This window comes from Diabrotica undecimpunctata, chromosome 10 (genome assembly GCF_040954645.1).
Source record: "Diabrotica undecimpunctata isolate CICGRU chromosome 10, icDiaUnde3, whole genome shotgun sequence".
Lineage (NCBI taxonomy): Eukaryota > Metazoa > Arthropoda > Insecta > Coleoptera > Chrysomelidae > Diabrotica > Diabrotica undecimpunctata.
Genome location: NC_092812.1, coordinates 44,159,650 through 44,184,916, shown reverse-complemented (window position 1 = coordinate 44,184,916; position 25,267 = coordinate 44,159,650). Strand labels below are relative to the sequence as shown.

At 32.7% G+C, this 25,267-nt stretch overlaps 1 protein-coding gene across 3 annotated transcripts; it reads right to left on the bottom strand.

Moving 5' to 3' along the window:
• Positions 1 to 1,316: 1,316 nt before the first annotated feature.
• Positions 1,317 to 25,267, bottom strand: LOC140451870 (UDP-xylose and UDP-N-acetylglucosamine transporter-like). 3 transcript variants are annotated; one of them, XM_072545792.1, is made up of 6 exons: positions 25,012 to 25,267; positions 24,379 to 24,463; positions 18,284 to 18,500; positions 12,373 to 12,510; positions 8,093 to 8,278; positions 1,317 to 5,136 (listed from the first exon to the last, which is right to left on the bottom strand). In XM_072545792.1, the coding sequence occupies exons 2-6, from the start codon at positions 24,459 to 24,461 to the stop codon at positions 4,732 to 4,734; spliced, it is 1,029 nt and encodes a 342-aa protein (XP_072401893.1). In that variant the 5' UTR covers positions 24,462 to 24,463; positions 25,012 to 25,267; the 3' UTR covers positions 1,317 to 4,731. The 3 variants fall into 3 exon arrangements, with proteins under 3 accessions (XP_072401893.1, XP_072401892.1, XP_072401894.1); XM_072545791.1 differs by lacking the exon at positions 25,012 to 25,267 and adding an exon at positions 24,917 to 24,980; XM_072545793.1 differs by lacking the exon at positions 25,012 to 25,267 and adding an exon at positions 24,556 to 24,790.

Below are 25,267 nucleotides of genomic sequence, written 5' to 3'. Positions count from 1 at the left end.
ATGTCTTACTCCACACGGAACAAGCTTGTTCGCCACAATATCACCAATATCCAGCTCCAATAACCTGTTTACTATTGTTGCAGTAGAAAATCTGAAGCAGTATCTTAATTCGTTAATAAAGTCTTTATCGTCTGTGAGCTGGTCATACCAGCTGGAGATAAATGTGCTGATTATTCTTTCATTAAACTAAAAACATAGAAACAAGATATTTGATGAAATAAAATGTATACTTTGCATTTTCAAAGACAAAATGTATTAATGACTCATGTACGAAGTTTGTCCCAGAAGTACTTAAAGGCGGGTACACATTTGCGAGCAGAACTGTTCGCGAACCGTTTGTGAACGCTATATTCGTTAATGTGTACGGCAGAAAAAACCGCTTGCGTACTGTTTCATCGTGACTCGTCGCGAACCAAATTGTTGCGGTTTATTTCACGACTTCAAAGGAAGCTCGGCTTTCAGTTTGGACGGCGTTTACTAGACGCAGCGAACATTTTTATTGTGTCATCAAATAGACATTGTGTGAATGACGTGTTTCTTTCTAGAGAGACGTGAGAAAACAGTAAACTGATTATTGTCATGGACGTATAAATAAAGATAAAATCTTTATTTATACGTCGATGATTACTGTACATAATTTTATTTTTGTTAAACAAGCAAAAACAGGAACATAAATCAGTACCCAAATTATAAATAAAATGAATCATTTCGCACATGTGTGTTCGTTGTTGGTTTGTCGCTTTCCATGGATCGAGATAAGTATGCGATTAGTACGATGTAGAATATTTTTCAAGGATCTGTACGCGTACTGTACGTATACCGTTCGGCTCGCATATGTGTACCCGCCTTAACATTTGCTTATAAATTCGCACCAAAACATTCCAGTGCCATCTGACAGTGTATCTCTTAACAAAATTACCTTATATTGCAGTAAGTAACGGGAAATGTTTAGTTTGCAATAAAATAAACTATTTTTTTAGCATTCCTTGCATTTTGTTTTGTTGATAATGATGAAAAGATGCTAACAACAACACGTTAAAAAAGTGCAGTGTTAATTAGAATTCTTAAATTCAGCACATTGAATTCTTGAAATCATTACGGCGGTTTTAGTTCCAGCAAGGACAAATCCCTTTAAAAGTCTATTTGTTTCTCATCTAATTTTCATGGATTTTATGTTCATTGGTAAACGCCCCTAAACGTCTTCTTTGGCAAATATACAAATCATCTCAAATTTGCTACCAATATCACGTAATCTAACTATAGGTTAGGCTAGCTTGAGCTTTGGATATTTTTTGGTATATATAAAATGTAACAAATATTTTTTGTAAAACAAATTTATTTAACACATTTTAAATAACAAATAGAGGAACAGTAGAAAAAACAACATATTAACTTATTTGTTATACAATACTAAGTTATATTTTATAACAACAAATACCACTAGTGCAGAACGGAACCTTTTTTGGTTTGATTATCAAGTTGCTTTGTTTACAGGAGGGAATAGAGTGTAATATATTTAAAAACTTTGTTATACAACTTAAAAATTATTACATGAACCTCAATTTTACAGTTCAAATAGTTTATAAGGTGGCTAGTAATTGAAAGAAAGTGCTTTAAAAACACATTTGATGGCTTCTTCAGCTAAGCAAAAATTATATAATGAATATGAATATTATTAGAAAGAGTACTAAATAGGCGAAACTGAAAGGCAATAAATAACATCATTAAAAAGTAACAAACTATAAAAACGGTTAAAAATTCAATAAAATCATGAATAGACACTATTAAGACTAAAATTGGTTCTATAAAGAATGCAAATGCTGAATAAACCAAGGTAAAATAAAGAAAAACTTCATGAACAAAGATAGAAAATTAATAAAATGTGCAGAAACAAAAACTGCAAAATTTATTTTGCTTAATATTAAAAAAATTAACCCTGGAATGCTACCTGGGGTACGCTTGTACCCCAACTTTGTTTGAAAGTTACAACAACAATAGTTAGAGCTGCGGTCATATGCGCCTAAGTAGTTTCATCCTTCGTGACGGCAGTTATGTGTGATATTGGTATTGGCTTCTCACAAACAAGTGTTTTGACCTGACAAATTCCGGCGACATTGCTGACGAAATACATCATATATTTTATGATCCTGATTCAAAAGATTCTCAAGATGAGACTGAATAGGTAGATATTATTATACCAGATTTTAGGATGGACTAAGAGCAGAAAGAGATATCTAAATGTGACGACAATCAAACGGATTCAGTTTCTACACCAATTTTCTGCTCAGTCGCAAGATACTCTACAATTGGTCTCTAACGAATCAGATGATGATTCCGAAGATGATTGGCACAGACAGCTTGCAAACCAAAATAAGTTCAAAATTTTGAAAGTCCCCACCTCACTAAAAGGTAAAAATCAATTCAAATGGTCTGGTGCAAAAGTTCGTCGTACACCTAAACAAATCTAATTCTACATTTATCTGGCAATAGAAACGAGTCAAGGCAAATGAAATCATGAATATAATCACGGCAATTATGTTTCACTAAAGAAAATTTGAATCTAATCATCGAATATACCAACAAAGAAATCAAAATTCAAAGATTAAAATATGGGAAAAAACATAACTAAGCAATCAATGCTGATATACTTGCTTCCTATACCAAAGACACCAACAATGTAGAAATACAGGTTCTTTTTGGAATATTTTATTATGCTAGAGTAATGAAGATGAATGAAGTATTTACCAAAGAACTTTTTAATAAAGACACTGGCATATCATTATATCGGGCGACAATGCCAGAAGCACGATTTCGATTTTTAGTAAACTGCCTCCGATTCGACGATAAAGACATCAGAGCTCAAAGAAGAGATACAGACAAACTTGTAGAGTTTGTCCTACCCTATATGTGCCTTCAGAGTACACTTGAAGTAATAATTGTTAAACAGTTGGTTAGTTTACACGGTCGATGTCTATTCAAAATTTACATATCTTCCAAACCCGACAAATATTGAATTAATCTTGTGATATGCTATGATGCTAAAACAGCTTTTGAATTTGACGCTGAGGTACGCCCACACCACGTGATATTCCTGTAGCCCAGTTAAGGATACATCCCCCAGCAAGTCTTCAACTGTGACGAGACAGGGCTTTTCTGGAAAAAGATGCCAAATAGGACTTACATAACGGCAGAGGAGAAACGATGCCAGGTCACAAACCTATGAGAGATAGATTAACTCTACTACTTTGCGCCAATGCGAGTGGCGACTGTAAAATCAAACCTCTTCTAGTGTCCCATTCAGAAAATCCCAGAGCCTTTAAGTCACATAGCGTGACAAATTTCAAATCCAAAGGCGCGGGCTACCAGGAAATTCTTTGTGGAGTGGATAAACATAGTGTTTGCCCCTTCTGTTAAAAAATATCTACAGCAAAACAACCTACCCATGCAAATCCTTCTTGTCCTCGATAATGCCTCTTCTCACCCACCAAATCTCGAAGATGATTTACTCCAAGAGTTCAAGTTTATAAAGATTCTTTACCTACCACCCAACACCACTCCTATCTTGCAGCCCATGGATCAGTAAGTGATATCTAATTTTAAGAACACAAACCTTACCCTTCGAGAGTTCTGGAAGGACCACTTTAAGATAGTAATATGCCTAAAAATTTTTGAGCAGGCCTGGCTAGGTGTTACAACAAGGACCTTAACCTCTGCATGGAAGAAGCTGTGGCCTAAGGCTGTAGATGAAGGGGCCTGGCGAAGGACTGGAACCCGAAGTGTCAGTGGTAAATGAGATTGTTTCTCTTGGAAAATCCATGGGTCTGGAGGTGGATGAAAGAGATGTGAACGAACTTGTCGAGGAACAGTCTCAGAAGCTGACAACCGAGGAATTAGGCAAACTACATTCGCAGCAGCATACGGTGGCTCAACGAAAAATTAGTTTTGAGGAGCCAGAATTGGAAGACGTTGTCTCTACAAGAGATATAAAGGAGATCCTGGAAATGTGGGAGAAAGTTGCAGAGTTCGTGGATAAAAATCACCCCGAAAAATTTACAACTGGTCGTGCATCGGTGTTGTTCAACGAAACTTGCTTAACACATTTCCGCAATATTCTGAAAGGGAGGAAGAAACAACCTCCTTGGACAGTTTTTTTAAACGATCTGCAGATGAAAATGAGCAAAGTGTGACGAAAAAAGCGAAGACCACTGACGAATATTAAGCGCTTCCGTAAGCACTTCACTTTTCTTATGACTACAGAATCCGTATATATTTTTTGTTACTTATAAATAAATGTTTCTTCTTTTAAATACATTTTTCTTATTTAAAAACACTTAACAAAAATAACTAACGTTTTTTTTTGAGACTGGAACGGATTAATGACATTTCAGTTAATTTCAATGGGGAAAATTGCTTTGACATACGAGCAATTTGACATAAGAGCAAGATTACGGAACGAATTACACTCCTATGTCGAGGGACTACTGTATAAATACTTTTAGGTCGATTTTATTTGGAGTACGACTGTACCCCATGTGGTAGATTGAGTTCAGAAAATAAGTGTAGCAATCCAGGGTTAAGACAACTTCAACAATTAAGATATTAAAAGATATTCTATTAACAAATAAGTACAAAAGGGAAGTAGGAAATTTGAAGGGAGGAGGAACATTTCTAAGTTGTATTATACACAAAAAAAAAGAATAAATTAAATTAAATTTTCTTACAATGTCATTTTTAATTCTTCTTTTTTATTTTGTCTTGGTCAGGAGAAACCAACAGGTTTTTAATTTTGTAATGCGTTTCCGAAAACATTAAAGTACCCGTAAATACCATAATAGTACCGATCCAGTGGACAATGGTGAAGGGATTTTGGAAGTATATAATTGAAAACACTAAAGAAAAGAATTTTCTTAAAGTAATTACTAATGTCACAGTCAGGGAGGCGCATTCTGAGGTTAGGACATACACATTGCTGATACAGACAAATTGAGTGACTACATTTAAAAATAGCAATGCCCATAGTACTGGTACTGCAAAATTCACTACAGGAATATTTATCACGTCACTTTTATTTGCTATGTCAATGTGCTCTATCAGGCTTGAAGAATAAATGAGGAATCCAGGCAGAGGATACAAATGCTAAAAAAAAAGAACAACAAGTAGATTTAAAAAATATTGACTAAATTATAAGCTAAAAAATATAAGGGTTACTCTTTTTCAAACATACTACTTACAAAATACCTTTTTGACTAAAAAACTCGATTTGACTTAAATTTTACAGACATATTATATGCTATAAAATATGATAATTTACCAAATTTCAACCTTTTGGGTCTAATAGATTGCTCTATGTTGGTAAATTTTTTCCAAATAATTTTTTTCCCGTATTATAATCCAATTTATAGATGGCAGATATAGAGAAGGTGTAAAAAGTGATAACCCGTTCAAGTGCTCGTACCCGTAAAATATCGCCACGATAAATAGAGAGGGGGGGATAATTCCGTTTTTTTTTAGAATGGAACTACAGTATTCATTTTCTTTTAAACTGGGATGGCTCGAGAAAATAATGAGAACTGGTCCACGTTCACCTCCTGGAAAAATAGGAAAATCTCGAAAAAGTAAATAAATTAATTTTTTCCAAATTGTAACATCGCCAAAAATAGCGCAATGGCGAAGATTTTACAGAGATGCATATTAATCGTTTAACTCCAACACCAGGTAAAGACGAAAAACACTGAAAAATATGTTGGATCTGAAGATGTACCAGATATAACAGAGGGTGAAATAAGAAACGTAATGAGTACTATGCAAAATAAAAAAGCTCCAGGTGAAGACAGAATAGTATTCTTCTTCTTCCTATTTATAAGCAATTCTGCTTGTTCATTGGCGGATTAATACCTCTATGGAAGGTTGTTACTCCATCTTTTGCGCGGTCGTCCGATACTTCTGCCGATTGGTGACTTATCTCTTGCTATTTTGGCAATACGGGTCTCCTCCATTCTGCTTATGTGGTTATTCCATTCTTTTTTTCTATTTTGTGTCCATTCATTTATACACTGTACGTTACATTTTCTTCTAATGTCTTCACTTCTTTTTCGATCTCTCAGCGGGTTTCCTGTAATTCTTCTCAGTACTCTCATCTCTGCCGTTTCCAGCAGCCTTTGCATTGTGGCTGTGTCGGGTCTTGTTTCTAAGGCTTATGTCATTATTGGTCTTACACTGGCTTTATAAATTCTTGATTTCATCTCAGTGTTAATGTGTCTGTTTCGCCATATAGTGTTATTAAGGCATCCTGCCAGTCTATTTGCTTTTTGCACTTGATCTCTCACTTCTTTGTCCAGGTCTCCATAGCTAGACAGTGCAATTCCCAGGTATTTTATTTCCATTACTTGTTCAATACTGATGCCATCAATTTCTATTTTACAACTGGTTGGTTCTTTACTGACTACTATTGTTTTAGTTTTCTGAGATGAGATTGTCACATTAAATTCTTTTGCTCTTATGTTAAATCTGTGGACCAGTCTTTACAAACTATCTTCATCTTGGGCTATCAATATTGCGTCGTCTGCGTAACAGAGTATTTTGATTTCTTTCCCATTCTGTATCCTCTTCCTATGTTAACGGTTTCAACCGTTCAACAACAACGGTTTCATGATGATTTCAACCATGATCAAATTGAAGAGCATGGGGCTCAATGAATCTCCTTGTTTTATTCCGCTGCCTATTTCTATAGGTTCTGTAAGTTGTCCATCTATTCTGACTTCCATTTTGTTGTTTTGGTAGATGTTATCGATAGTTTTTATAATACTTAGCGGAACTTCTCTATTATACAGAAGATGGATTACATCTTTGAATCTTACTCTGCCAAACGCTTTTTTTAGGTCAATCAGAACACAGAAATGCTCGTCTATTACTCTACTGATTTCTCAGTAATTTGTTTTATAACGAATACTGTTGTACATCTTAAACTTATCCTCTGATTTATTAGCACTTGTAAAATTTTAGTTGTAAGTTTTAGCGTAGTATTTAACAACTTTATACCTCTGTAGTTTTCTGGCTGTTTTTTATCTCCTTTTTTAAATAGTAGAATTAGTTCGCTCGTTCTCCATTCTTCCGGTATTTTATTGTGTTTTATAATGTTATTAATTAATGTTTTTAATTGTTGTGTCATTGCTGCTCCACAATATTTTAGTAACTCGTTTGGTATCCCGTCTTTACCTGCTGCTTTTTTGTTCTTCAGGTTTTCAAGTATTTTCCAAACTTCCTGTACATTTATATTAACTTAACACATAACTCTCTGTAAATTTGGATTAAAATAGATTTGGTAATAAAATCAAAAATTGTAAATGTATGATATGAAAAGAAGAAGAATAAAAAAAAATCCCGTAAAAATAGAAAATAAAACTAAAAAAAAAAAGAATAAACAAAAAATTATTAATGTTTGGATTTAGGAGAAAAAGGTTTGTTAACATAATAACTGTTTATAATGTAATATGTCAGTAAATTTATTGTATACAAAAAATATAAATTAACTTACTCACCATAAATAGTCTGGCTAATTGGCTAAGCCAAAGCCATTATATAATAAAAAAAAACACGGGGGATCGTGTTCAGTGGACGACGTTACATCAAAAATGTATTTCTGGATATTTTTTTGATCATCTAAAGCTGGCTATGCAAGAAAAAGTGAGAAATGTGGGAAAAAAATGTTTCTTGGAAAAAATTGAATTAATTATATACATAGACCGCTATTTTGGACCTAGAAGGCTGAAATTTGGGAAATAATCATAGATTATTGATAGATATTGGTAAATAATCATCTTGTAGTATAGAATACGCCTGTAAATGTAAGCCACATCGAGAGGGGTCACCTAATCAACACTCAATATTTGAAGTGGAATTACCCATGAACAAATAATGAATGTGACTGAAAAACAACACAAAAATTGACAAATAAAAGAGCAACAAAAGAAAAAAGATAAGAGACTCACAGTATTAAAAACTAAAAAAAGCCACAAACATAAATCATATGGCTACAATATAATTATTAAAATTAAGTTTCTAAATAGAAAAATGATATTTGAATTTAACTTACCGTGTAGAAAAGAGCTTCTTCTGGATGTTTGTCATATTTCTGATACAGTCCCTCTTGGAAAATACCCATTCCTGCTGATAGTAGTAAAGCTCCTGTTAGCAGAATTATTCCAATGATCCACCAGAAGAAATGATCTGCTACTGCATCTGAATGAGTCTCTACACCTAATTCACAGTCTGCACATACCTAAAATGTTCAGGTAGCTTAATTTTCTGGAGATATTTTAGATAGAGCCATAATATAATAGCCATAATAATTTTCTTATTTTAGTTCATTTTGCAGTAATCAGTTGATATCCATAGAAAAAGTACGTATATCGGACCGCTCTCTAATTAGCTAACGCTAATAGTTAAAAATTGATTTAAAGTTATTTAGTGATAGTAAAATGATAGAAACAGTAAGGAAAAATACAAATATGAAGCTGAAATGTCTTACGAAATCAGTGTAAGCTCGATCTTGGAAGAAGAACTGGAAATAGAGGACAACTGACTGGAAAAAAGTAAAAAGAAAAAAGTCTCGAAGCATCGCATTTAGCAAACCCCCAACAAAAAGATACACAACTATCCTAACAACAAATTCAAAACATAATAGTAGGTCCACATTCTTCTAAAACCCCAATAAACCGATCCCAACCAAATTAACAAAAAAACGTCAACATTCAAAGGCATGAAAAAAATGTAATTAACAACGCACACAACTATTTACTACAAATGAAAAACATCATAAATCAAAATTATAAACATTTTTATAACATTTTTTTATATGATTTTATGTAAACATTTTTCTATATTTTATAAAAATAAATATTCAGTTAAGGTTAACAATTTATTACTAGTACTGTTTCGTACTAAGAATTGTTTAAGTAATTCTGTTTTACCTGTGCTAAAAGTTACTATACCCGGTTCACAATTTGTTGATAGCTCACTACAAGTTTAACCCTAATTAGAAAACTGAAATACAGAGAGGATAGGTAATACGATATAATAGTAAAAACCAACCTAAAACTGACGGTTTAAGACGTTTTCGACTAACCCACCTTATATCTGAAGGAATACAATACCTTATAATCCTATTACGGGGGTATTTTGAATGGTTAGATATGAACGACCAGTGTCGTAGAGTATATGATTGAAACATTTATTTGAACTAAATAAATATATTTTTTAAATTGTACTTATATAAATTGTATTTTTTAATAAAACTTATTTATTTTATTCAAAAATAAAAAGTTTCTTGCCATTTGTAAAAGATACATTTATTTAATTAAGGAAAAAGGCGCCAAATGTCGCCTGGCAAAATTTCCAATGTGTTTTAAATGTATCCATTATTTTCGAATCCGGAGAAAACTAATAAATATTTTTGAAAAATTTAAACGCAGAATGAAAGATTACATTATTACTCAGGGCAGAAAGTCCCTGAAAACTTCTACAGTGTTTATTTTAATATGTTATGTAACAGGGGTGAAAATAAAAGAGAAAATGTAGTATAATTTTTAATTGAAAATATTGCATGCAAAAGAAACTTTTTATTTATTCTAAAAAATATTTCATTCTGCTTTTAAATTTTTCAAAAATGCTTTTTAGTTTTCTCAGGATTTGAAAAAAAAAATGGATATATTTAAAACACATTGAACATTTTGACAGGCGACATTTTGCGCCTTTCCCCTTTAATACCCCCTTTCCAGTTTTGTTTTGTAATATGTTATAAAGACTCGTATAACAATTCACGTACAACTTGTATTTTATATGACGTATTTTTTCTAGCCACATAACTTTTCATTTGTGCCCAAATGATTTCAATTGGATTTATTTCGCAGTGGTAGGGTGGAAGTCTAAAGACTGTGATGTTTCGCCTTTCCGCCATTTTGTCAACTACGTATTTCTTGAACTTAGATTTGTGCTGCCGTTCAATTTTTAAAAGTTCTGCTTTTACTATTCCATCTTCGTAAGGCAGATACTTATTCCGCAGCCAGTCAAGAATATCCTGTTTCTTCCATGCATTCGTTAGAAGTCTTTGTACTAGTCGTGAATGATAAGGTGCATTATCTAATACTATAATTGAATTTGGTGGTATGTGTTCAATCATTTGCTCAAAATACTCTTCGAAAACATCAGCTGTCATCTCATCGTGATAGTCTTTTGTGCTTTTGGAATGAAATTCCAACAAACCATGCTTAACAAATCCCTTTTCACTGCCAATGTGAGAAATTATTAATCTACTGCCTTTACCAGAAGGTGGAGAGATACCAGTAGACCAACCTTCCATAAAGGCTTGCCCGGAGCTTAATATATTTTTATCTGACCAATTTTTTTTTAGAGTATGACCTGAGTTTACCCACGTTTCATCCTGGTAGAAGATGGGCCTTTCTTCAGCCCGGAATTTTCGTATGAATCTTAGATAATTTCTTCTCCAACATCATCTTCTCCTCCCGGTCAATCAAAAGTGATTTTCGGTCTGATTTCTCCCACCGGAAATTTAATTCTTTTAAAACTTGCCACAATTTAGTTCGTCCGATATGAGGCAAATCCGGGTCGTCTCTAACTTCTTGTAAAATTTTGTTTAGGTTTGGTATTTCTTTTTTGAAAAAAAATCCATGAATTTTCCTTCGAATACCATTTTTGGCAAATTCATCAATTTCAATAGGCTTTTTCCCTCTCTGTAAGTGTTCGTTTGTGTTTGGATTAGCTATACCGTGTTTTTTTCTTTCTGATAGGAACCTATATAAAGTTGACTCTCCTACGCCAGTCATGTTGGCACAACTTTCGACTATGTTGCGAACAGTGTTTGTGGGATTCTGAGAAACCAGAGCATCGTGAACATTCAGGACAATAGTCTTCTCTCTTGGTGAATAGACAGACTTACTGACTGTACGCAACAGTACCGGTGTAAAACTTGATGATGAAGCCATCACAAACAATCCAACAAAACGAGCACGAGCGAAAGGTACGTATATGTTCGTAGGTATATGGAATAAAAAATCACTCACGCACTGCATATAATTCGCAAAAGAAATATTTGGGACGCTAAATACTGCCGTAGACGCGGAAACACCGACGAGCCGTAAATTACATGCGATCAAAAACGTACTAAACAAAAAAATTGTTTTCGTTCGTAATAACTTCACCCTTTCAAGTTAAGTTTCGAATATAATTATATTATTAAAAATCTGGGGAATTCCATCTTAATTATCTTGCAACGAATAGTACCTTCGGATATGAATTCCAGGTTTTCTAGTAAAGTGATTAAACGCGAAGATTAGTATTGAAATATCCAAAGAGATAAGGTATTCTTATTTACAAAATTGTTAATGGTTAAATTCTTATTTTTATTAATATAATATAATAACCAACATTAGTCGTGAAAGTTTTAATTGTTTTTTTGCTAAATATATTAGTATTAAAATATTATCAATATTATATATAACAGTATTAAAACATTATATTATTATTTAATGAATAAACACCTTAGGAACGCCTAAGATTTACGACCGTTTTATGAGTTTGAGGCATATTTCGTGCTCTCAACAATTTGTGAACGAAGAATAGACGACTCTTTTTCTAATCCCATGCCATTAAATCCATTAAATCTCATTTGACAACAGGAATTAAATTTAATCCTTGAATCAGTCTAAATCAGTTTAAATTTGTCAATTTAAACGGATAAAGGGTTTTTCCCAAAAAATTATATTTAAAAAGGATTAGTTTTCTTCATCTAAGGCATCTATATATTCGAAATGTGCCTTTACCGTCGAATACTGAAGGTATCCTATACCGACCGCGTTACTAACCAGGACTTTTTATTAAGAATGCTTCAGAAATTTTAAAAATACCACATACAGCCAAATAAGATTTGATTACATTACTGACAAACAACTCTAGTACTGGTTTACCAAGCGGGTCGGCCCGAGTTCGATTCCTGACAGAGACACCAGAAATTTTTCAATTTCTAATTTAGCTGAGCTACCACCATGCTTCAGGGGGCACATAAAGTCGTCGGTACGTAAGTAGTCGTTAACATTAAAACCTAGGCAAGAAGGATACATAAATGGAAGAAGTACAATAAGCTGATTGGCTACAGTATGACTGAATTTAACATCAAACAGCTTCAGAAAAAAAAAACTAAAAGAACTTAAACATGTGTTGGACCAATTTATTTTCTTTAAAATTAAAGAAATCAGATAATCCTATATACAGGTTAGGTTATGTAGTATTTATTATCAATTCCGTGTTTATAAGTGAAAACATGAATTGGCAGAAATGATGTAAAAAATTTTTACTTACCTTTGGTTTCTCTGTACTTGAGTAAATGGTGCAAATGATAATACCCAAGGTAATTAAAAGTACTGATACATATTTTTCTAGTGTGTATTTCTTCTTCAAAACAATAATACCCATTATCATGTTTGCAATTAGTGAACCCTGTAAAATAAAACCAAGATCTTGTAGTCTACTTATAAAACAATAGGGATGTTCACTAATTTTTAAATATTGTTAAATTCAATAGGTTATAACATATATAAAAACATAGCAAACATAAAATTGTTTAAAAATATATATTTCTTAAGATAAATCAATTTTTAATTTCAATTCTGATGGAGGCTAGAAAACGGCTCCTCGCAGCGAGGCTACGGTGTGTGACGTCAGCAGTCGTATCGACAACTTGTTTTGTATACGTATTTACGAAGTGTGACCAGTTCTTTAAATATTTAATCACTGATAATGAAGCCAATTAAGTGGTGTTTTGTTCCTGGGTGTCTAAATACATCTAAAAACAATTCTGAGAAGATTATTATTACAGTTCCAAACAATTTAACACCATATTCACATAAAATTGTCAAACCACAGGTTTTTATATCTGTACCTCTGAGGGATATTCTACAACAATATGTCCATTTTTTCAATTTTGACAATTTTACAGACTAATAATTAACTTTTATAACTTTATTTAAAGGAATAGAGCACTAGGTCCTAAACCATTTGCTGATAAAGAAAGTGACCTTTAAAAGAACACCAAGTCCATTTTTACTTAGAGGGATAAAACACCATGTGGACTTAATGTTTTGTCCATCTACGCATGTGAATTTCTGCCGCACATATCTCTATGATGAGAGGTAGACTGTTAGTGATCTAATAATAATACTTTTGCTATTTATGGTGTGTTTACAGTGGTTTGTTACTAATAATCAGAACAATGAACCATAATTCTCGTAGGAGAAAGATTCTTGAAGTACCTACTAAAAAGTTCTGCGAATTCTTCTACTGCATTTACAGGTAAGCTACCTTTTTGCTCATTATTTTTAAATTATTAAAAAACATAACCTCAAAAGGATAATGTAGTGATTTAATACCAACCTTAGACTAGCAATATTATTAAATATTTTACAACCAATATTATACGCCTTGTTTAATTTCAGAATCAAATAATACACCAAGCAATGATGTTTTAAATGAAGAGCAAATTATTAGAGATGCCTTGAGTTGTGATAACGAAGATCAGTCTGATATAGAGAAAAGTTCTGATAAACTATTCGTAGTGGAAATGAAATAAGATCTGCATTACTAAAATGGGCAGATACCGTCATTCCTGACAGTAACATCGAAGAAATCATACTACGGTCTTACAAATGTTACGGCCAGAATAAAAATGTTAGCATTAATACTTGTTTAAAAAAGTAAAAAATTATCATCCAGAAGTTTCTACTAAAGAGTAATACCCACATGGAGGCGGACACTATCCATGCGCTGATAGAGCGAAAGAGAAAAAACTTAACATTTCTATTTACACGCCCTGGGACTGGCAGCCGTTAGTCAGATAAACCTCAATGAAATATACCGTACATACTATGGAACCAGAAGAATTTAAAAATTTAAGGTCTTTGTATGATGTCAAAACATCTTAAAATCCGCCTTTGATTAATAGAAAAGAGACATTAACAAACAACAAGTTCTTCTGTCAAACTGTGTTTAACTGCAAGTTAAACAAAACAGCATTGGAACTATGTTTTTAAAAAGTATTTTTCATGACGAAAACCAGGAAATTGACCTTGTTAGGTTTCGAAGGCGACACCTTACATTGCCAAAAGATTTGCAAGACTATCCAGAAGGAGACTTACTTGAGGATGACTGAGGGGTTTGTACCTAAAATGCCATTTTTCCATACATATTTGTATTTGTAAAGGTAAATTGTATGGTTAAATAAATTTTGTCAGTAAAAGTCAAATAGGATTGTAGTTGTTATTGAATACCCCATACTAATTCTTACAGTACAATAACTTTATTAGATGAATACAACACCATGTCCGTTAAAAGGGTTAAAAAACACAGGAACAAATTTGTTTTTAATTATAACAAATGTATTATGTAAATAACAATAAACAGAATGTTCTAGTAAAATATTGTTTCAATATATTAATAAAGAGCTGCAGCAATAATACTTTTTGGTTAAAAAAAGTTTAAAACTGCTCTCCTGTAAAGTTTTAAAAGTGAACACAGTGTTGATTCCTTTCGAGGTACAGATATTTGCATTTATTTTTTTTTTCTAACTTGCATAATAACTGCCTTTTCTAGTTTTTCTCTCTCTTTGTAGCAAACACCACTTATTTGGCTTCATTATCACTGTATAAATACTTAAAGAACTGGTTACACTTCGTAAATACGTATACACAACAAGTTGTCAATACGACAGCTGACGTCACACACCGTAGCCTCGCTGCGAGGAGCCGTTTTTCTAGCCTCCATCAAAATTAAAATTAAAAATTGATTTATCTTAAAAAATATATATTTTTAAACAATTTCATGTTTACTATATTTTTATATATTTTATAATCTATTGAACTTAATTGAATTTAACTATATTTAAAAATTTGTGAACATCCCTATTAAAAATATAAAAAAATTTCTTTGGAAAAAGTTTATAGATCAAGATATATATTTTATGTCATTAAAAAAAGTTAATTTTGATATCAGTTTATATCATAATAGTCTATGATCCCAATTGATAGATCACCACATTCATAATGTAGTTAATCAAACTCACATGTTTACATAAATTTAAGAATAGGAGAATACATTGATAACAGGTTGCCAGTCAAAAAGTGGCCGCAAATAGTTTTAATGCAATGGTCATTAATTTTTTAACAAAAATTTTATTTCGTTAATTTATTTTTTTAATAAAATACGCTGCTCATGACGTATATGCATGTTTTTTTATAACAAATTAAAGCTATTTTTTAATATGATAATATAAGGTTGCCTGAGAAAAAATGGTCGCAAATTAGGGTTGTCAGCTGTTAAAAACGCGGGGTATCGAAGATAAAGTAAAATATAGTTAGCGCGCAACGACACTGGTTTGACAAGGATGGGGAATGTCATATTATTCTGAACAAGTTTTAAAGCTCGTTATACCGTTATTACGTTGATTCAAATAAAGTTTGCTTTTTAGAAAAATGAAAAAGTGTATTTTTAATTATGTTTATAATATTTATATTATTAACACTGTCTATCGATAAATGCTTTAAAAACTGACACTAGCCTTGTCAAACCAGCGGAGTGAGACACTAGCCATGTCAACCTCTAATTTGCGATCATCTTTTCTCAGGCAAACTTATATCATATTAAAATAATAGCTTTAATTTGATATAAAAAAACATACATACACGCCATAAGCAGCGTATTAAAAAAACATGCATATACTTCATGAGCAGCGTATTTTATTTAAAAAATAAATTATTGAAATAAAATTTTTGTTCAAAAATTAATCACCATTCTTCTTCTTCTTCGTCCTAATTATCCTTTAAGGACATTGGCGATTATCACGGTCCATTTTACTCTGTCTGCAGCAGTTCTGAAGAGTTCTATTATTGTTTTTCACTTCATTGCTTTAAATGTTTCAACCACGGACGTGCGCCTTTTCCCCGGTCCTCTTTTTCCTTTCACTTTCCTTTGTATAATCAATCGCATCAACTCATATTTTTCATTTCTTAGTATGTTACCAAAGTAGCTCATTTTTTTTTCCTTTATAGTGTTGAGTATATCTTTTTATTTTTTCATCTTTCTTAATGTTTCCGTGTATGTTACGTGTTTTGTCCATGATACTTTCCACATTCTTCGATAACACCACATCTCAAAGCTGGCAAGTCGTTTTTCAGTTGCGTCCGTAATTGACCAGGCTTCAACCCCATATAGAAGGGCAGAGATTACGTAGCATCTCAATACTTTAGTTCTAATTTCTAATTCCAGTTTTCCATTGCATAATACGGCTTTCATCTTATTGAAAGCCCTTCTGGCTATCTCAATGCGTCGTTTTATTTCGAGGGTGCGGCCCCATTGTTCATTTAGCTCTTCTTCCTCTTATTGTGCCGTCTTTTAACGAAGGTTGGCGATCACTTCTTTAAACGTTAGTTCAATCTCTGTTATTCCTCAGCCAAGATTTATTCTTTCTTCCCAATCCTTTTCTTCCCTCTACTCTTCCTTGCATGATGATGTGCAGAAGCGAGTATTTATCGTTTCGAAATATGTGGCTCAGATACGATGTTGTGTTTGTTGTGTTCATAAGCTTTTTGCCATGTCCAACTCGCCTTAACACTTCTTCGTTTGAGAATTTGCAGTCCAAGGAATTTTTAGAATACGCCTATATAGCCACATTTCGCTCACATCCCAAGTAATTGTATCTGGGTACTTTCTCTAAAGCTTTTCCTTGAACTTAGATTGTTTCGATTAGTGTTCAGAACCATTCCATACCTCTCACAGTACTACATAGTACGATCAACCAAAATTTGCAGTCCCTCTCCACTGTCCGCAAGGACTATTGTATCATCTGCTTATCTGAGATTATTCACTAGTGTTCCGTTAATTGATATGCCTTCATTAATTCGCTTCTTTGATTTAAAATTTTTGTATTGTTGTTCGTTTTTATTCTTGTATTTCCTGCTTTCCGATAGCAATGACTTTATTTCTTGTGTTATCCATTGTTTGCTTTAAAAGGATGTATCCCCCTCTGGTTGTTGTTGTATGATGTTCCTCAGAATTTTCTCTAACTCTCTCCATTTTTCTGTAGTGTTAATTTGTCCTTGTTTTTCTACTTTCCGGACTTCCTTGCATTTGTTGTTTGATTTGTTGGCAGAGATCAACTTCTTTTATCCTTCATAGATTAATTCTAGTTGTTTTGGTGGCTATTTTTATTTTCTTTAGTTTGAATTTCATGTCTGCTAAAATAATTTCTCTCCTCTAGGACAAGGTGTTGCCCTTACTCCTACCAACTCGTTCACCCCAAGATGTTGGCTAGTAGGAAGAAACTACTTATGCCGGCAGTCATTCGGTCTCTTTGCTTCTATACTATGGCTAAAAGCCGGGCTGCCACTTCCGCTGAACTCGTTTCGATTTTTCGTATCTACCTTCATAGCCTTTGTGGTCTTCATGTGAAGAGTACATAGTAGAAAGGAATATAGTGACCCGTCTGCCCTCGGAAATCTAATAGTCATTCGGGGTCGAAAGAAACAAGAGTTAGCCAAGAGAGGCTGATAGGAAAGATTAATGACATTTCACTCAAGGCAAGTTAATACAGTAAAATGTGAAGGCCCTTAGAATGTGCCAGGTGTGTTTCATAAGCATATGAGTATTAATACACTTTGTGTTGCCGCTCATATCTCGGGGTGTTGACTACAGACTGTATGACTCGTCCAGCATGCCATAGAATGAACGATAGGGTGCACGTCATTTTTTTTACAATGTAGACTCCATGGCCTGACCTCCAATTTACCATTTTTACCAAATTACCATTAATTGAATTAAAACTATTTGGGGCCACTTTTTGTTTGGCAACCTATATTCAATATATTCTCCTCTTCTAAAACATATTTAAAAATGTGGGTTTGATTAACTACATTATGAACGAAGTGAACTTGCAGTGGGATCTTGTACTATAAGGAAGTTGTTTGTTGTCTGAGTCAGTAGTATTTGACCTGATGCTGGATCTCTTATTTTAATTTTTTTGCTTCATTTGTTTTTCTATAAATTGTAGGTTGTCTAGTTCTAGTTTTCAAATATAAACTGCTTTTGTGTTTAAAGTCAAAAGTATTTGAAAAACAATGAAAAAATAGTTTTGGAAACTGTAAGTTTAAATAGTGCAATTCAATCTTTCCAATATTTTACACCCTATATATTGAAATACTTTTTGAAATTTTGCATGACTTACTGCTCTAAAGATCATATGCAATGGCACAGGAATATTAAAAGCAAATGCCCAGTTGTTCACCACACTTGTAGTGAAGAATAATACCACTAACGTCATATAACCACTTAATGGAATTTTGGGCTTAACTGTTCCAAACTTTGAGGTAAAAATGAGTCCATGTACAGCAATAAATAAGAACTGGCATAATGTTATCAAATGTCCTGCTCCTGGGTCTAATCTAAAACAGAATGTCACACTGAATTCTCCCTAATTTAGATGCGATATTACATAATAACAATTATTGATTTATTTAGTGCCTCACTAGTTGAGTCTTAAAATGTATTTAAAATTATACAGTTTTATGTCATCTTTTATAATATTATGAATTAAATGTATCTTGTATTCCACATTATTGAAAAGTGAAAAAAAAAGGAATTTTGAAAATGTGATTATTTTCTTCATTTTAAAAATCCAACTGACTACAAGTATTCTCAAAAAGTTGACATTTTAAAAATTCCTCACTTATTAACTATTTTTTTTTTTTTTTTTTTTTTTTTTTTTTTTTTTTTTTTTTTTTTTTTTTTTTTTTTTAACATCCAATGTTTATTGCAATCTGTCTCATTATAAACAATAAGCAATATGTATGATTTATGTACAATAACATAGTGGGAAGCTGCCCAGTGGCGAGCACTCAGGTAAAATATAATATAAATATAATCTATGATAATCAATTAGTTTAAACTTTCACTTAACAAACAGAGTTTGTACAGGTAAACATCACTGACACTCATATGAGAATTACAAGGCTAGAAACACAAATTAAGGAAATATTTAGAAAACACTTTTCACCGCATCATGACACTATGCTCTATTTTTCCTGATTTACTAGAGGTCCAAAGGGTCTGGTCGTTTTAATCTTCTTACGTGTGAAATGTTGAGCAGATCCGTGGCTAGCGGATTTGAATGGCAGGATAGTCTGTTCTTGTATACAGAGTTTACAGCAGATATTGCTTCGCAAACTGTTGGTAGCTGTAAATCGTGGTGTAATCTGTGGTTCGTGATATACCAAGGGGCATTACAGATCTGGCGCAGTACTTTCGATTGAAAACGTTGAAGTTTTTGTATGTTGGTATTACTTGCTGTACCCCAGATTTGTGCTGCATATTGCCATACCGGTTTTAAAATTCATTTATATATCAGAAGTTTATTCTCCAGGCTAAGATTTGATTTACGACTCATGTACCAATACATTTTCCTGTAGATTAAGCTGAGTTGAAGGCGTTTCTTCCAGATGTGGATGCCCCAATTTAGTTTGCTATGCAAATGGTTTCCTAAGTATTTAACGACGGTATTAACTGGTAGTGGAGTTTTATTTATAGAAACTGGTGGCGCGACACCTTTTTTTTTAAAGTAAACGTTATTTGTGTTGATTTTAAACTGTTAACTTGGACACGCCACAGCTTAAGCCAGCTCTCTAGTTTAAGTAGGTGATTTTGTAATACCTGGGCTGCTTCAGCTGCTGTAGAATTTGAAGCCATGATAACTGTGTCATCGGCATATGTAGCGATTGTTGTATTGGTCGTCGTTGGGGGATCTGATGTGTATATTAAGTAGAGGGTGGGTCCTAGTATGCTTCCTTGTGGAACTCCGGAACAAATTGGAAACAGGTTAGTGATTTCCCCACCTCTTTTGACTTGAAAGAATCGATCTGTCAGGTAGGATCTTAAAAGTGAACTTATGGGATGAGGAAATATAGATTTAATTTTGGAGATAAGACCTACATCTAGAAATGCAGCAGTACAGTAATTTTTTTGTTCAAGCGAATTTCTGATAGTCTTTACCACCCTATGAATTTGCTCGATAGTACTATGTTTTTCCTAAACCCAAACTGATAATTCGGTAAAATATTACTGTCATATAAAATAAGCTCCAGTCTTCTCAGAAAAAGCCGTTCAAATACTTTGAATATAATAGGCAACAAGCTAATAGGGCGGTATGAAGATACTTCCGTGTGATCCTTATTAGGTTTTGGAATCAGAACAATTTGAGCAACTTTCCATTGGAGTGGAAAATAATTTTAATATTGAATTAAATATATAAGTAATTAAACTTACGCCTTCGTTGGGTAGATTTTTTAGTACTAAACTAGATATTAAGTCATATCCAGGTGACTTTTTAATTTCCAGATTATCAATTATTTCTTTGATTTCGAATTTCTTAACAGGTTTAATAGGTGGAGCCATTTGATATGGTGCATTTACAACTTCATGGATAGCTTGTTCTTCTTCAACTGAGACTTCCCTCTGATGCGGTTGAAATACCTCGCATAGATGATTTGCAAAAGTATATACTTTATCTGTGTCAGTTTTAGCCCAAGTGCCATTTTGTTTCCTGATTGGCATATTTATTTATTCGTTGTGTTTAAGTCTTTTTGTTAGTTTCCACAGCGAATAGTTTGTATCATCTGCAGGTGAGAGGTTCTTTAAATATTTGTTGATTCCACTGTCTTTATGTTGGATCAGTTTTCTTTTGAGTAGTCTGCAAGCTCTATTCAGATTTGTTTTATCTTCTGGATGCCTAGTAAGCTGCCATATCTTTCGCAGTTTTCTTTTTTCCAATATGAGTGTATTTATGTGTGCGGGATAGGACTCGGAGTTGTCTTTGTAATAAATTTCTGAGGTGGACGTCCAAGCAGCTTACTGAATAACTGTAGTTAAGCGAGCAACTGCATTTTCTATGTCACTATCACTTTTAAGAGGCAAGTTTAGATTGATGGATGTTTTTAGTTCTTCTCTATATCTGTTCCAGTTTGTTCTTTTATTAGAGAGTGTTAAATGTTTAGAACAGTTATGAATTTGGCTTTGTAGATCTATGAAGAAAGGGGAATGATCTGATGAGAGGTCAAATGAAGGAGAAATTTGGAGGTAAGTATGTGATATTCCTTTTACTATAGCAAAATCAATAATATCAGGAATTTTTTGTCTATCAGTAGGCCAATACGTAGGCTCTCCAGTAGAGAAAGGAATTAAATGATTCTCATTAATACTTTTTAATAATTCTCGTCCACGTGAGGTTACGATTCTGGAACTCCATTTATGATGTTTGGCATTATAATCTCCAGCAGAAATGAAACGGTGTCCTAGCATCTTAAAGTATTCAGTAAAATGATCAGCGTTTTAATTATTTTATTCGGTGGACAGTAAACAGCAGATAGAATAATCGAGCCTTGTGAATCTTCGACCGACACTGATGTGGCTTGGATGTTAACTTTACTAATTTTATTTGTTTCATGATGCTTAATGTTATTTCTTATAATAATTGCCGTACCTCCGTGGGCTTTTCCTAATGTATGTTGAGTTACATAGGTTGAATATTTGGGAATATGGAAATGGCTCTTATTAGTCATGTGTGCTTCGGAAATAAACATAACATCTAGATTATGATTGTAGATAAATGCTTTAACTTCGTGGAAATGAGTGGTTAATCCATTGGCATTCCAACAGCACATCTTTAGTTTAGTGTTGAAGGTTAAGCTTAGATATCAGAGAAATTATGAGATCAAACATCTTATCCATTCTTTCCATTAACTTATGAACTAGTAGTTCTAGATTATTTTGTATATGTTGAGGAGTTGTTGTTTCTATTATATGAGAAGTCTCATCTATGGTAGATGTATTTCTATTATCTCTTCCTGCAACAATTTTCGCATAGCTTGTAGTTGGTTGAGTACTTGAAGGAAATTCTGCACGAGGTGGTTGACTTGCGTTTTTTTCGTTGGAAATTTTTTTTTCTGTAGCTCTTTGTATATTGAGCATCCCTTATAGCTGGCAGGATGATTTTCTAGACAATTTACACATTGAACATCTTATATATTTTTTGGTTTTGGGCATTGAGATGATAGGTGATCGCCCACACATTTTACACAGCGCGGACTCCTGTGGCAATAATTGTGGGTGTGGCCAAAATTTTGACATCTTTGGCATTGGGGTAGTTCCCTTTTCGCATGCGGTGGCTCAACTGTGACAATAGAGTTTAGTAATTTTGTAATATTATATATATCTTTATTGTTACTTTGGAGAGCCAGTTCTATATTAAATAGTGGCAGATCTTTCTTTGTGCCTCTTTGCTTAATGTTGGAGATGTTCAGTGCTGTATGTCCGTGCGCTAGCAACGCTTTTTTAATGTCATCTGGATCTGTTGAAGGATGTAAATTACGTATAACAACTCGGAATCCACGGTTTTGTTTCAGTTGGTATGTATGGTACTGAGTATTTTTTTCTACTAAAGATTTTACAATTAATGAATAGTTTTTGGGTGAGTCAGCTTGAACTTTAATTTGGTTGTTAGCAAGACATTTTAAAGTATATTTACCTGGAGTTATCTGCTGTAGTAATTCCTGTAATGGTTTGATACACTCAACATTTTGGATAAATATAGGTGGTGGCTGTTCATCTTTTTTTTTCTTCCAGCATTTCATCCTCTTCATTAGGTTTATCATTTTCAAGTGCCTCGTATCTGTTAGATGTAGGAACAGTTTTACTTAGCCAATAATCTTTGAGTGTAGCTTGTTTGGTGTTTTTCAATTCAGGACTATCATCGTTGCGTTGACGTTTCTTGTGGTGGACTGATACCCATTCACTACCACTTTTTACCTCTTCTGCATCTGTGAGATTTTTTTGTGGTTTCTCTATTTGAAAGTTTGATAATTTTGTTTGTAGATCGTTGTTGCGTATTTTAAATTTTTTCTGTTCATCTAGAGAGTTGTAACTGTCTTTTCGATTTCTTCCAGGTGGAGGAGTGCGGGCTAGGCAGGATTTTCTAATGGCTGGATTTATGTCCTCAATGCATTGATAACTAGTTGGTTCTTGGTTATCTAGTTGGTGATCCATAGTTTTCCACTAATTACAACTAGGAATTGTTAAGACATTCCGGCATATTTTGTTAATATACCGGACTATTTTATTTATATTTATGTTAATAAATGTAGTAATTAAATTTGTATTAGTTACTTGTTGGATAATTATAATAACATTGAACACAATCACTTTTTTGGTTGTTTTTAACTTTCTTGATAACAAATGGCTTATACTAATTATAGGTACTAATTACAAAAAGATAAGATAATTATACACAAGTACTTCTTCAATGCTTGTTTCCAACACGAAGGTTCAAACTAGACTGGCTTATTAACTATTCTGATGTTTTGGCAACACTGTGTGGTTCTGACATAGTAAATCTTGAATGACATGCACTGATTTTTATATGAAAAATTCTATAGGTGTGATTGACTGTTATTTTGTTATATATGTATTTTGGTTTTAAAAAGTTTTCTTTGTCTCTCAAAGAAAAGACAAAGTAGTGCCCTTTTTGGCAAATTATTATTTATGATATTTGTTTGTATTGTATATTCAATATTTCTGATTTAGCTCTAGTAGCGATAATGTCCTAATTTTTCTTCTTTTCAATTTTTCTTCTGTTTATGTGCTGTTTAGTAAGAATGGTCCAAAGAACCACACCCACATCTCTTCCAATTCTGAGCAGCACAGTCTTGTTCATTTTGTGTGCCTCAAACATTGTCCCTCATTTGTTGTGTTACAATACAAAGAATTCACATCTACTCTTATAGTGCTTCTGTTTCTGCTTTGTTTAATCCTCTTCATATTATCCCTCTGCGAGCTTATATGAAAACTTGTAAACATCTTTTTATCTGACATCCATGATATAGTCTTCATCTATTTGCAATTGTTCTGCTAATGATTCATGTAAAGTGTACCTTTCCATAAATACATCGTTTCATTGATTGTTTTTAGCTCCACTATTATACAATAAGTTTGCTGATAACTAAATATTTGTTCATTCTTCTCCAAAATCCCAAAGAAGTGTTAAATTACAGCACTTCTTGAGAAGTAAAATACTGGCAGTATTATATTGACTGTCCATTTTTTACATTGTGTGGTAGCATGTTTTTCTTGGACTTAAAGTGGGAAAGACTGTGGATGAGTTGCATAACTTTTGAGATTTGGCGAATATTATAAATATTGATATACCACTCCTGATAATCTCAAATAATAAATTGTTTAAATGTATTTCAAATAAATATTACATTTTCTACTCACTTGATAATATATTCAAGAAAAACATTGTTTAGCATACATCCAACCAATGTTAATACTATTGCTTGAGCAGCTTTGGCAGTCATTTCTAAAAACAAAAAAAACAGTATTACACTTATAATTTAATTTGTTTTCTGTATGTTAAAAATATACTCTACAAGATAAAAGTAGTAAAGAAACCTGTTAAGTGAACAAAATCTTCTGGTCAATTAACTACTGTTACTGAGCATAATTTTCCACTATATATTTATTTATTAGTTCTACTCCGTCTTCAAATTAGTTTTTATTAGAGTTGAAGCCTTAAATACTAATATTATTTCTGTAGAAATATTATTATTGATAGTTAATTGCAACTCCAACAACTCCTTGATTTTACTTTACAGATCGTTTATTTAAATACTTTACAGATCCCACATCAGGTTCTACAGGTTTTATTTAATTCATTCTTATCTAGTAGATAAAATAGATATAATATTTAAAAGATGAATAATAATAATAAAAGAAATATATTTCCTAGTTATTCTTTACTAATGCAAATCACCTAATCCAATCAAAATTACACTAGAACAAAATGATATAATAACACTCATAGATAAATGTATTAAAAATAATTAAAAAGTTAGGTTTTTGACTTACTTTACTTTTTCCTATTCTTACAAATAAAACTCACTATTCTTTAAATTCTTTTAGGTTCAAACTTCAAGGTTAATAATTTAAATTCTGTTTTACAAAGATCTCTCTCTACATTTTAAATTATAGATTAATTATCCATATTCACTATAACTATGTTTATTTAAATAATCAGGTGCAGGTGAGTATTTTTGCAGCAGAATAGAGATTATTATTATACTATGATATGCTTATATACAGTGACGTATAAATATAATAAATA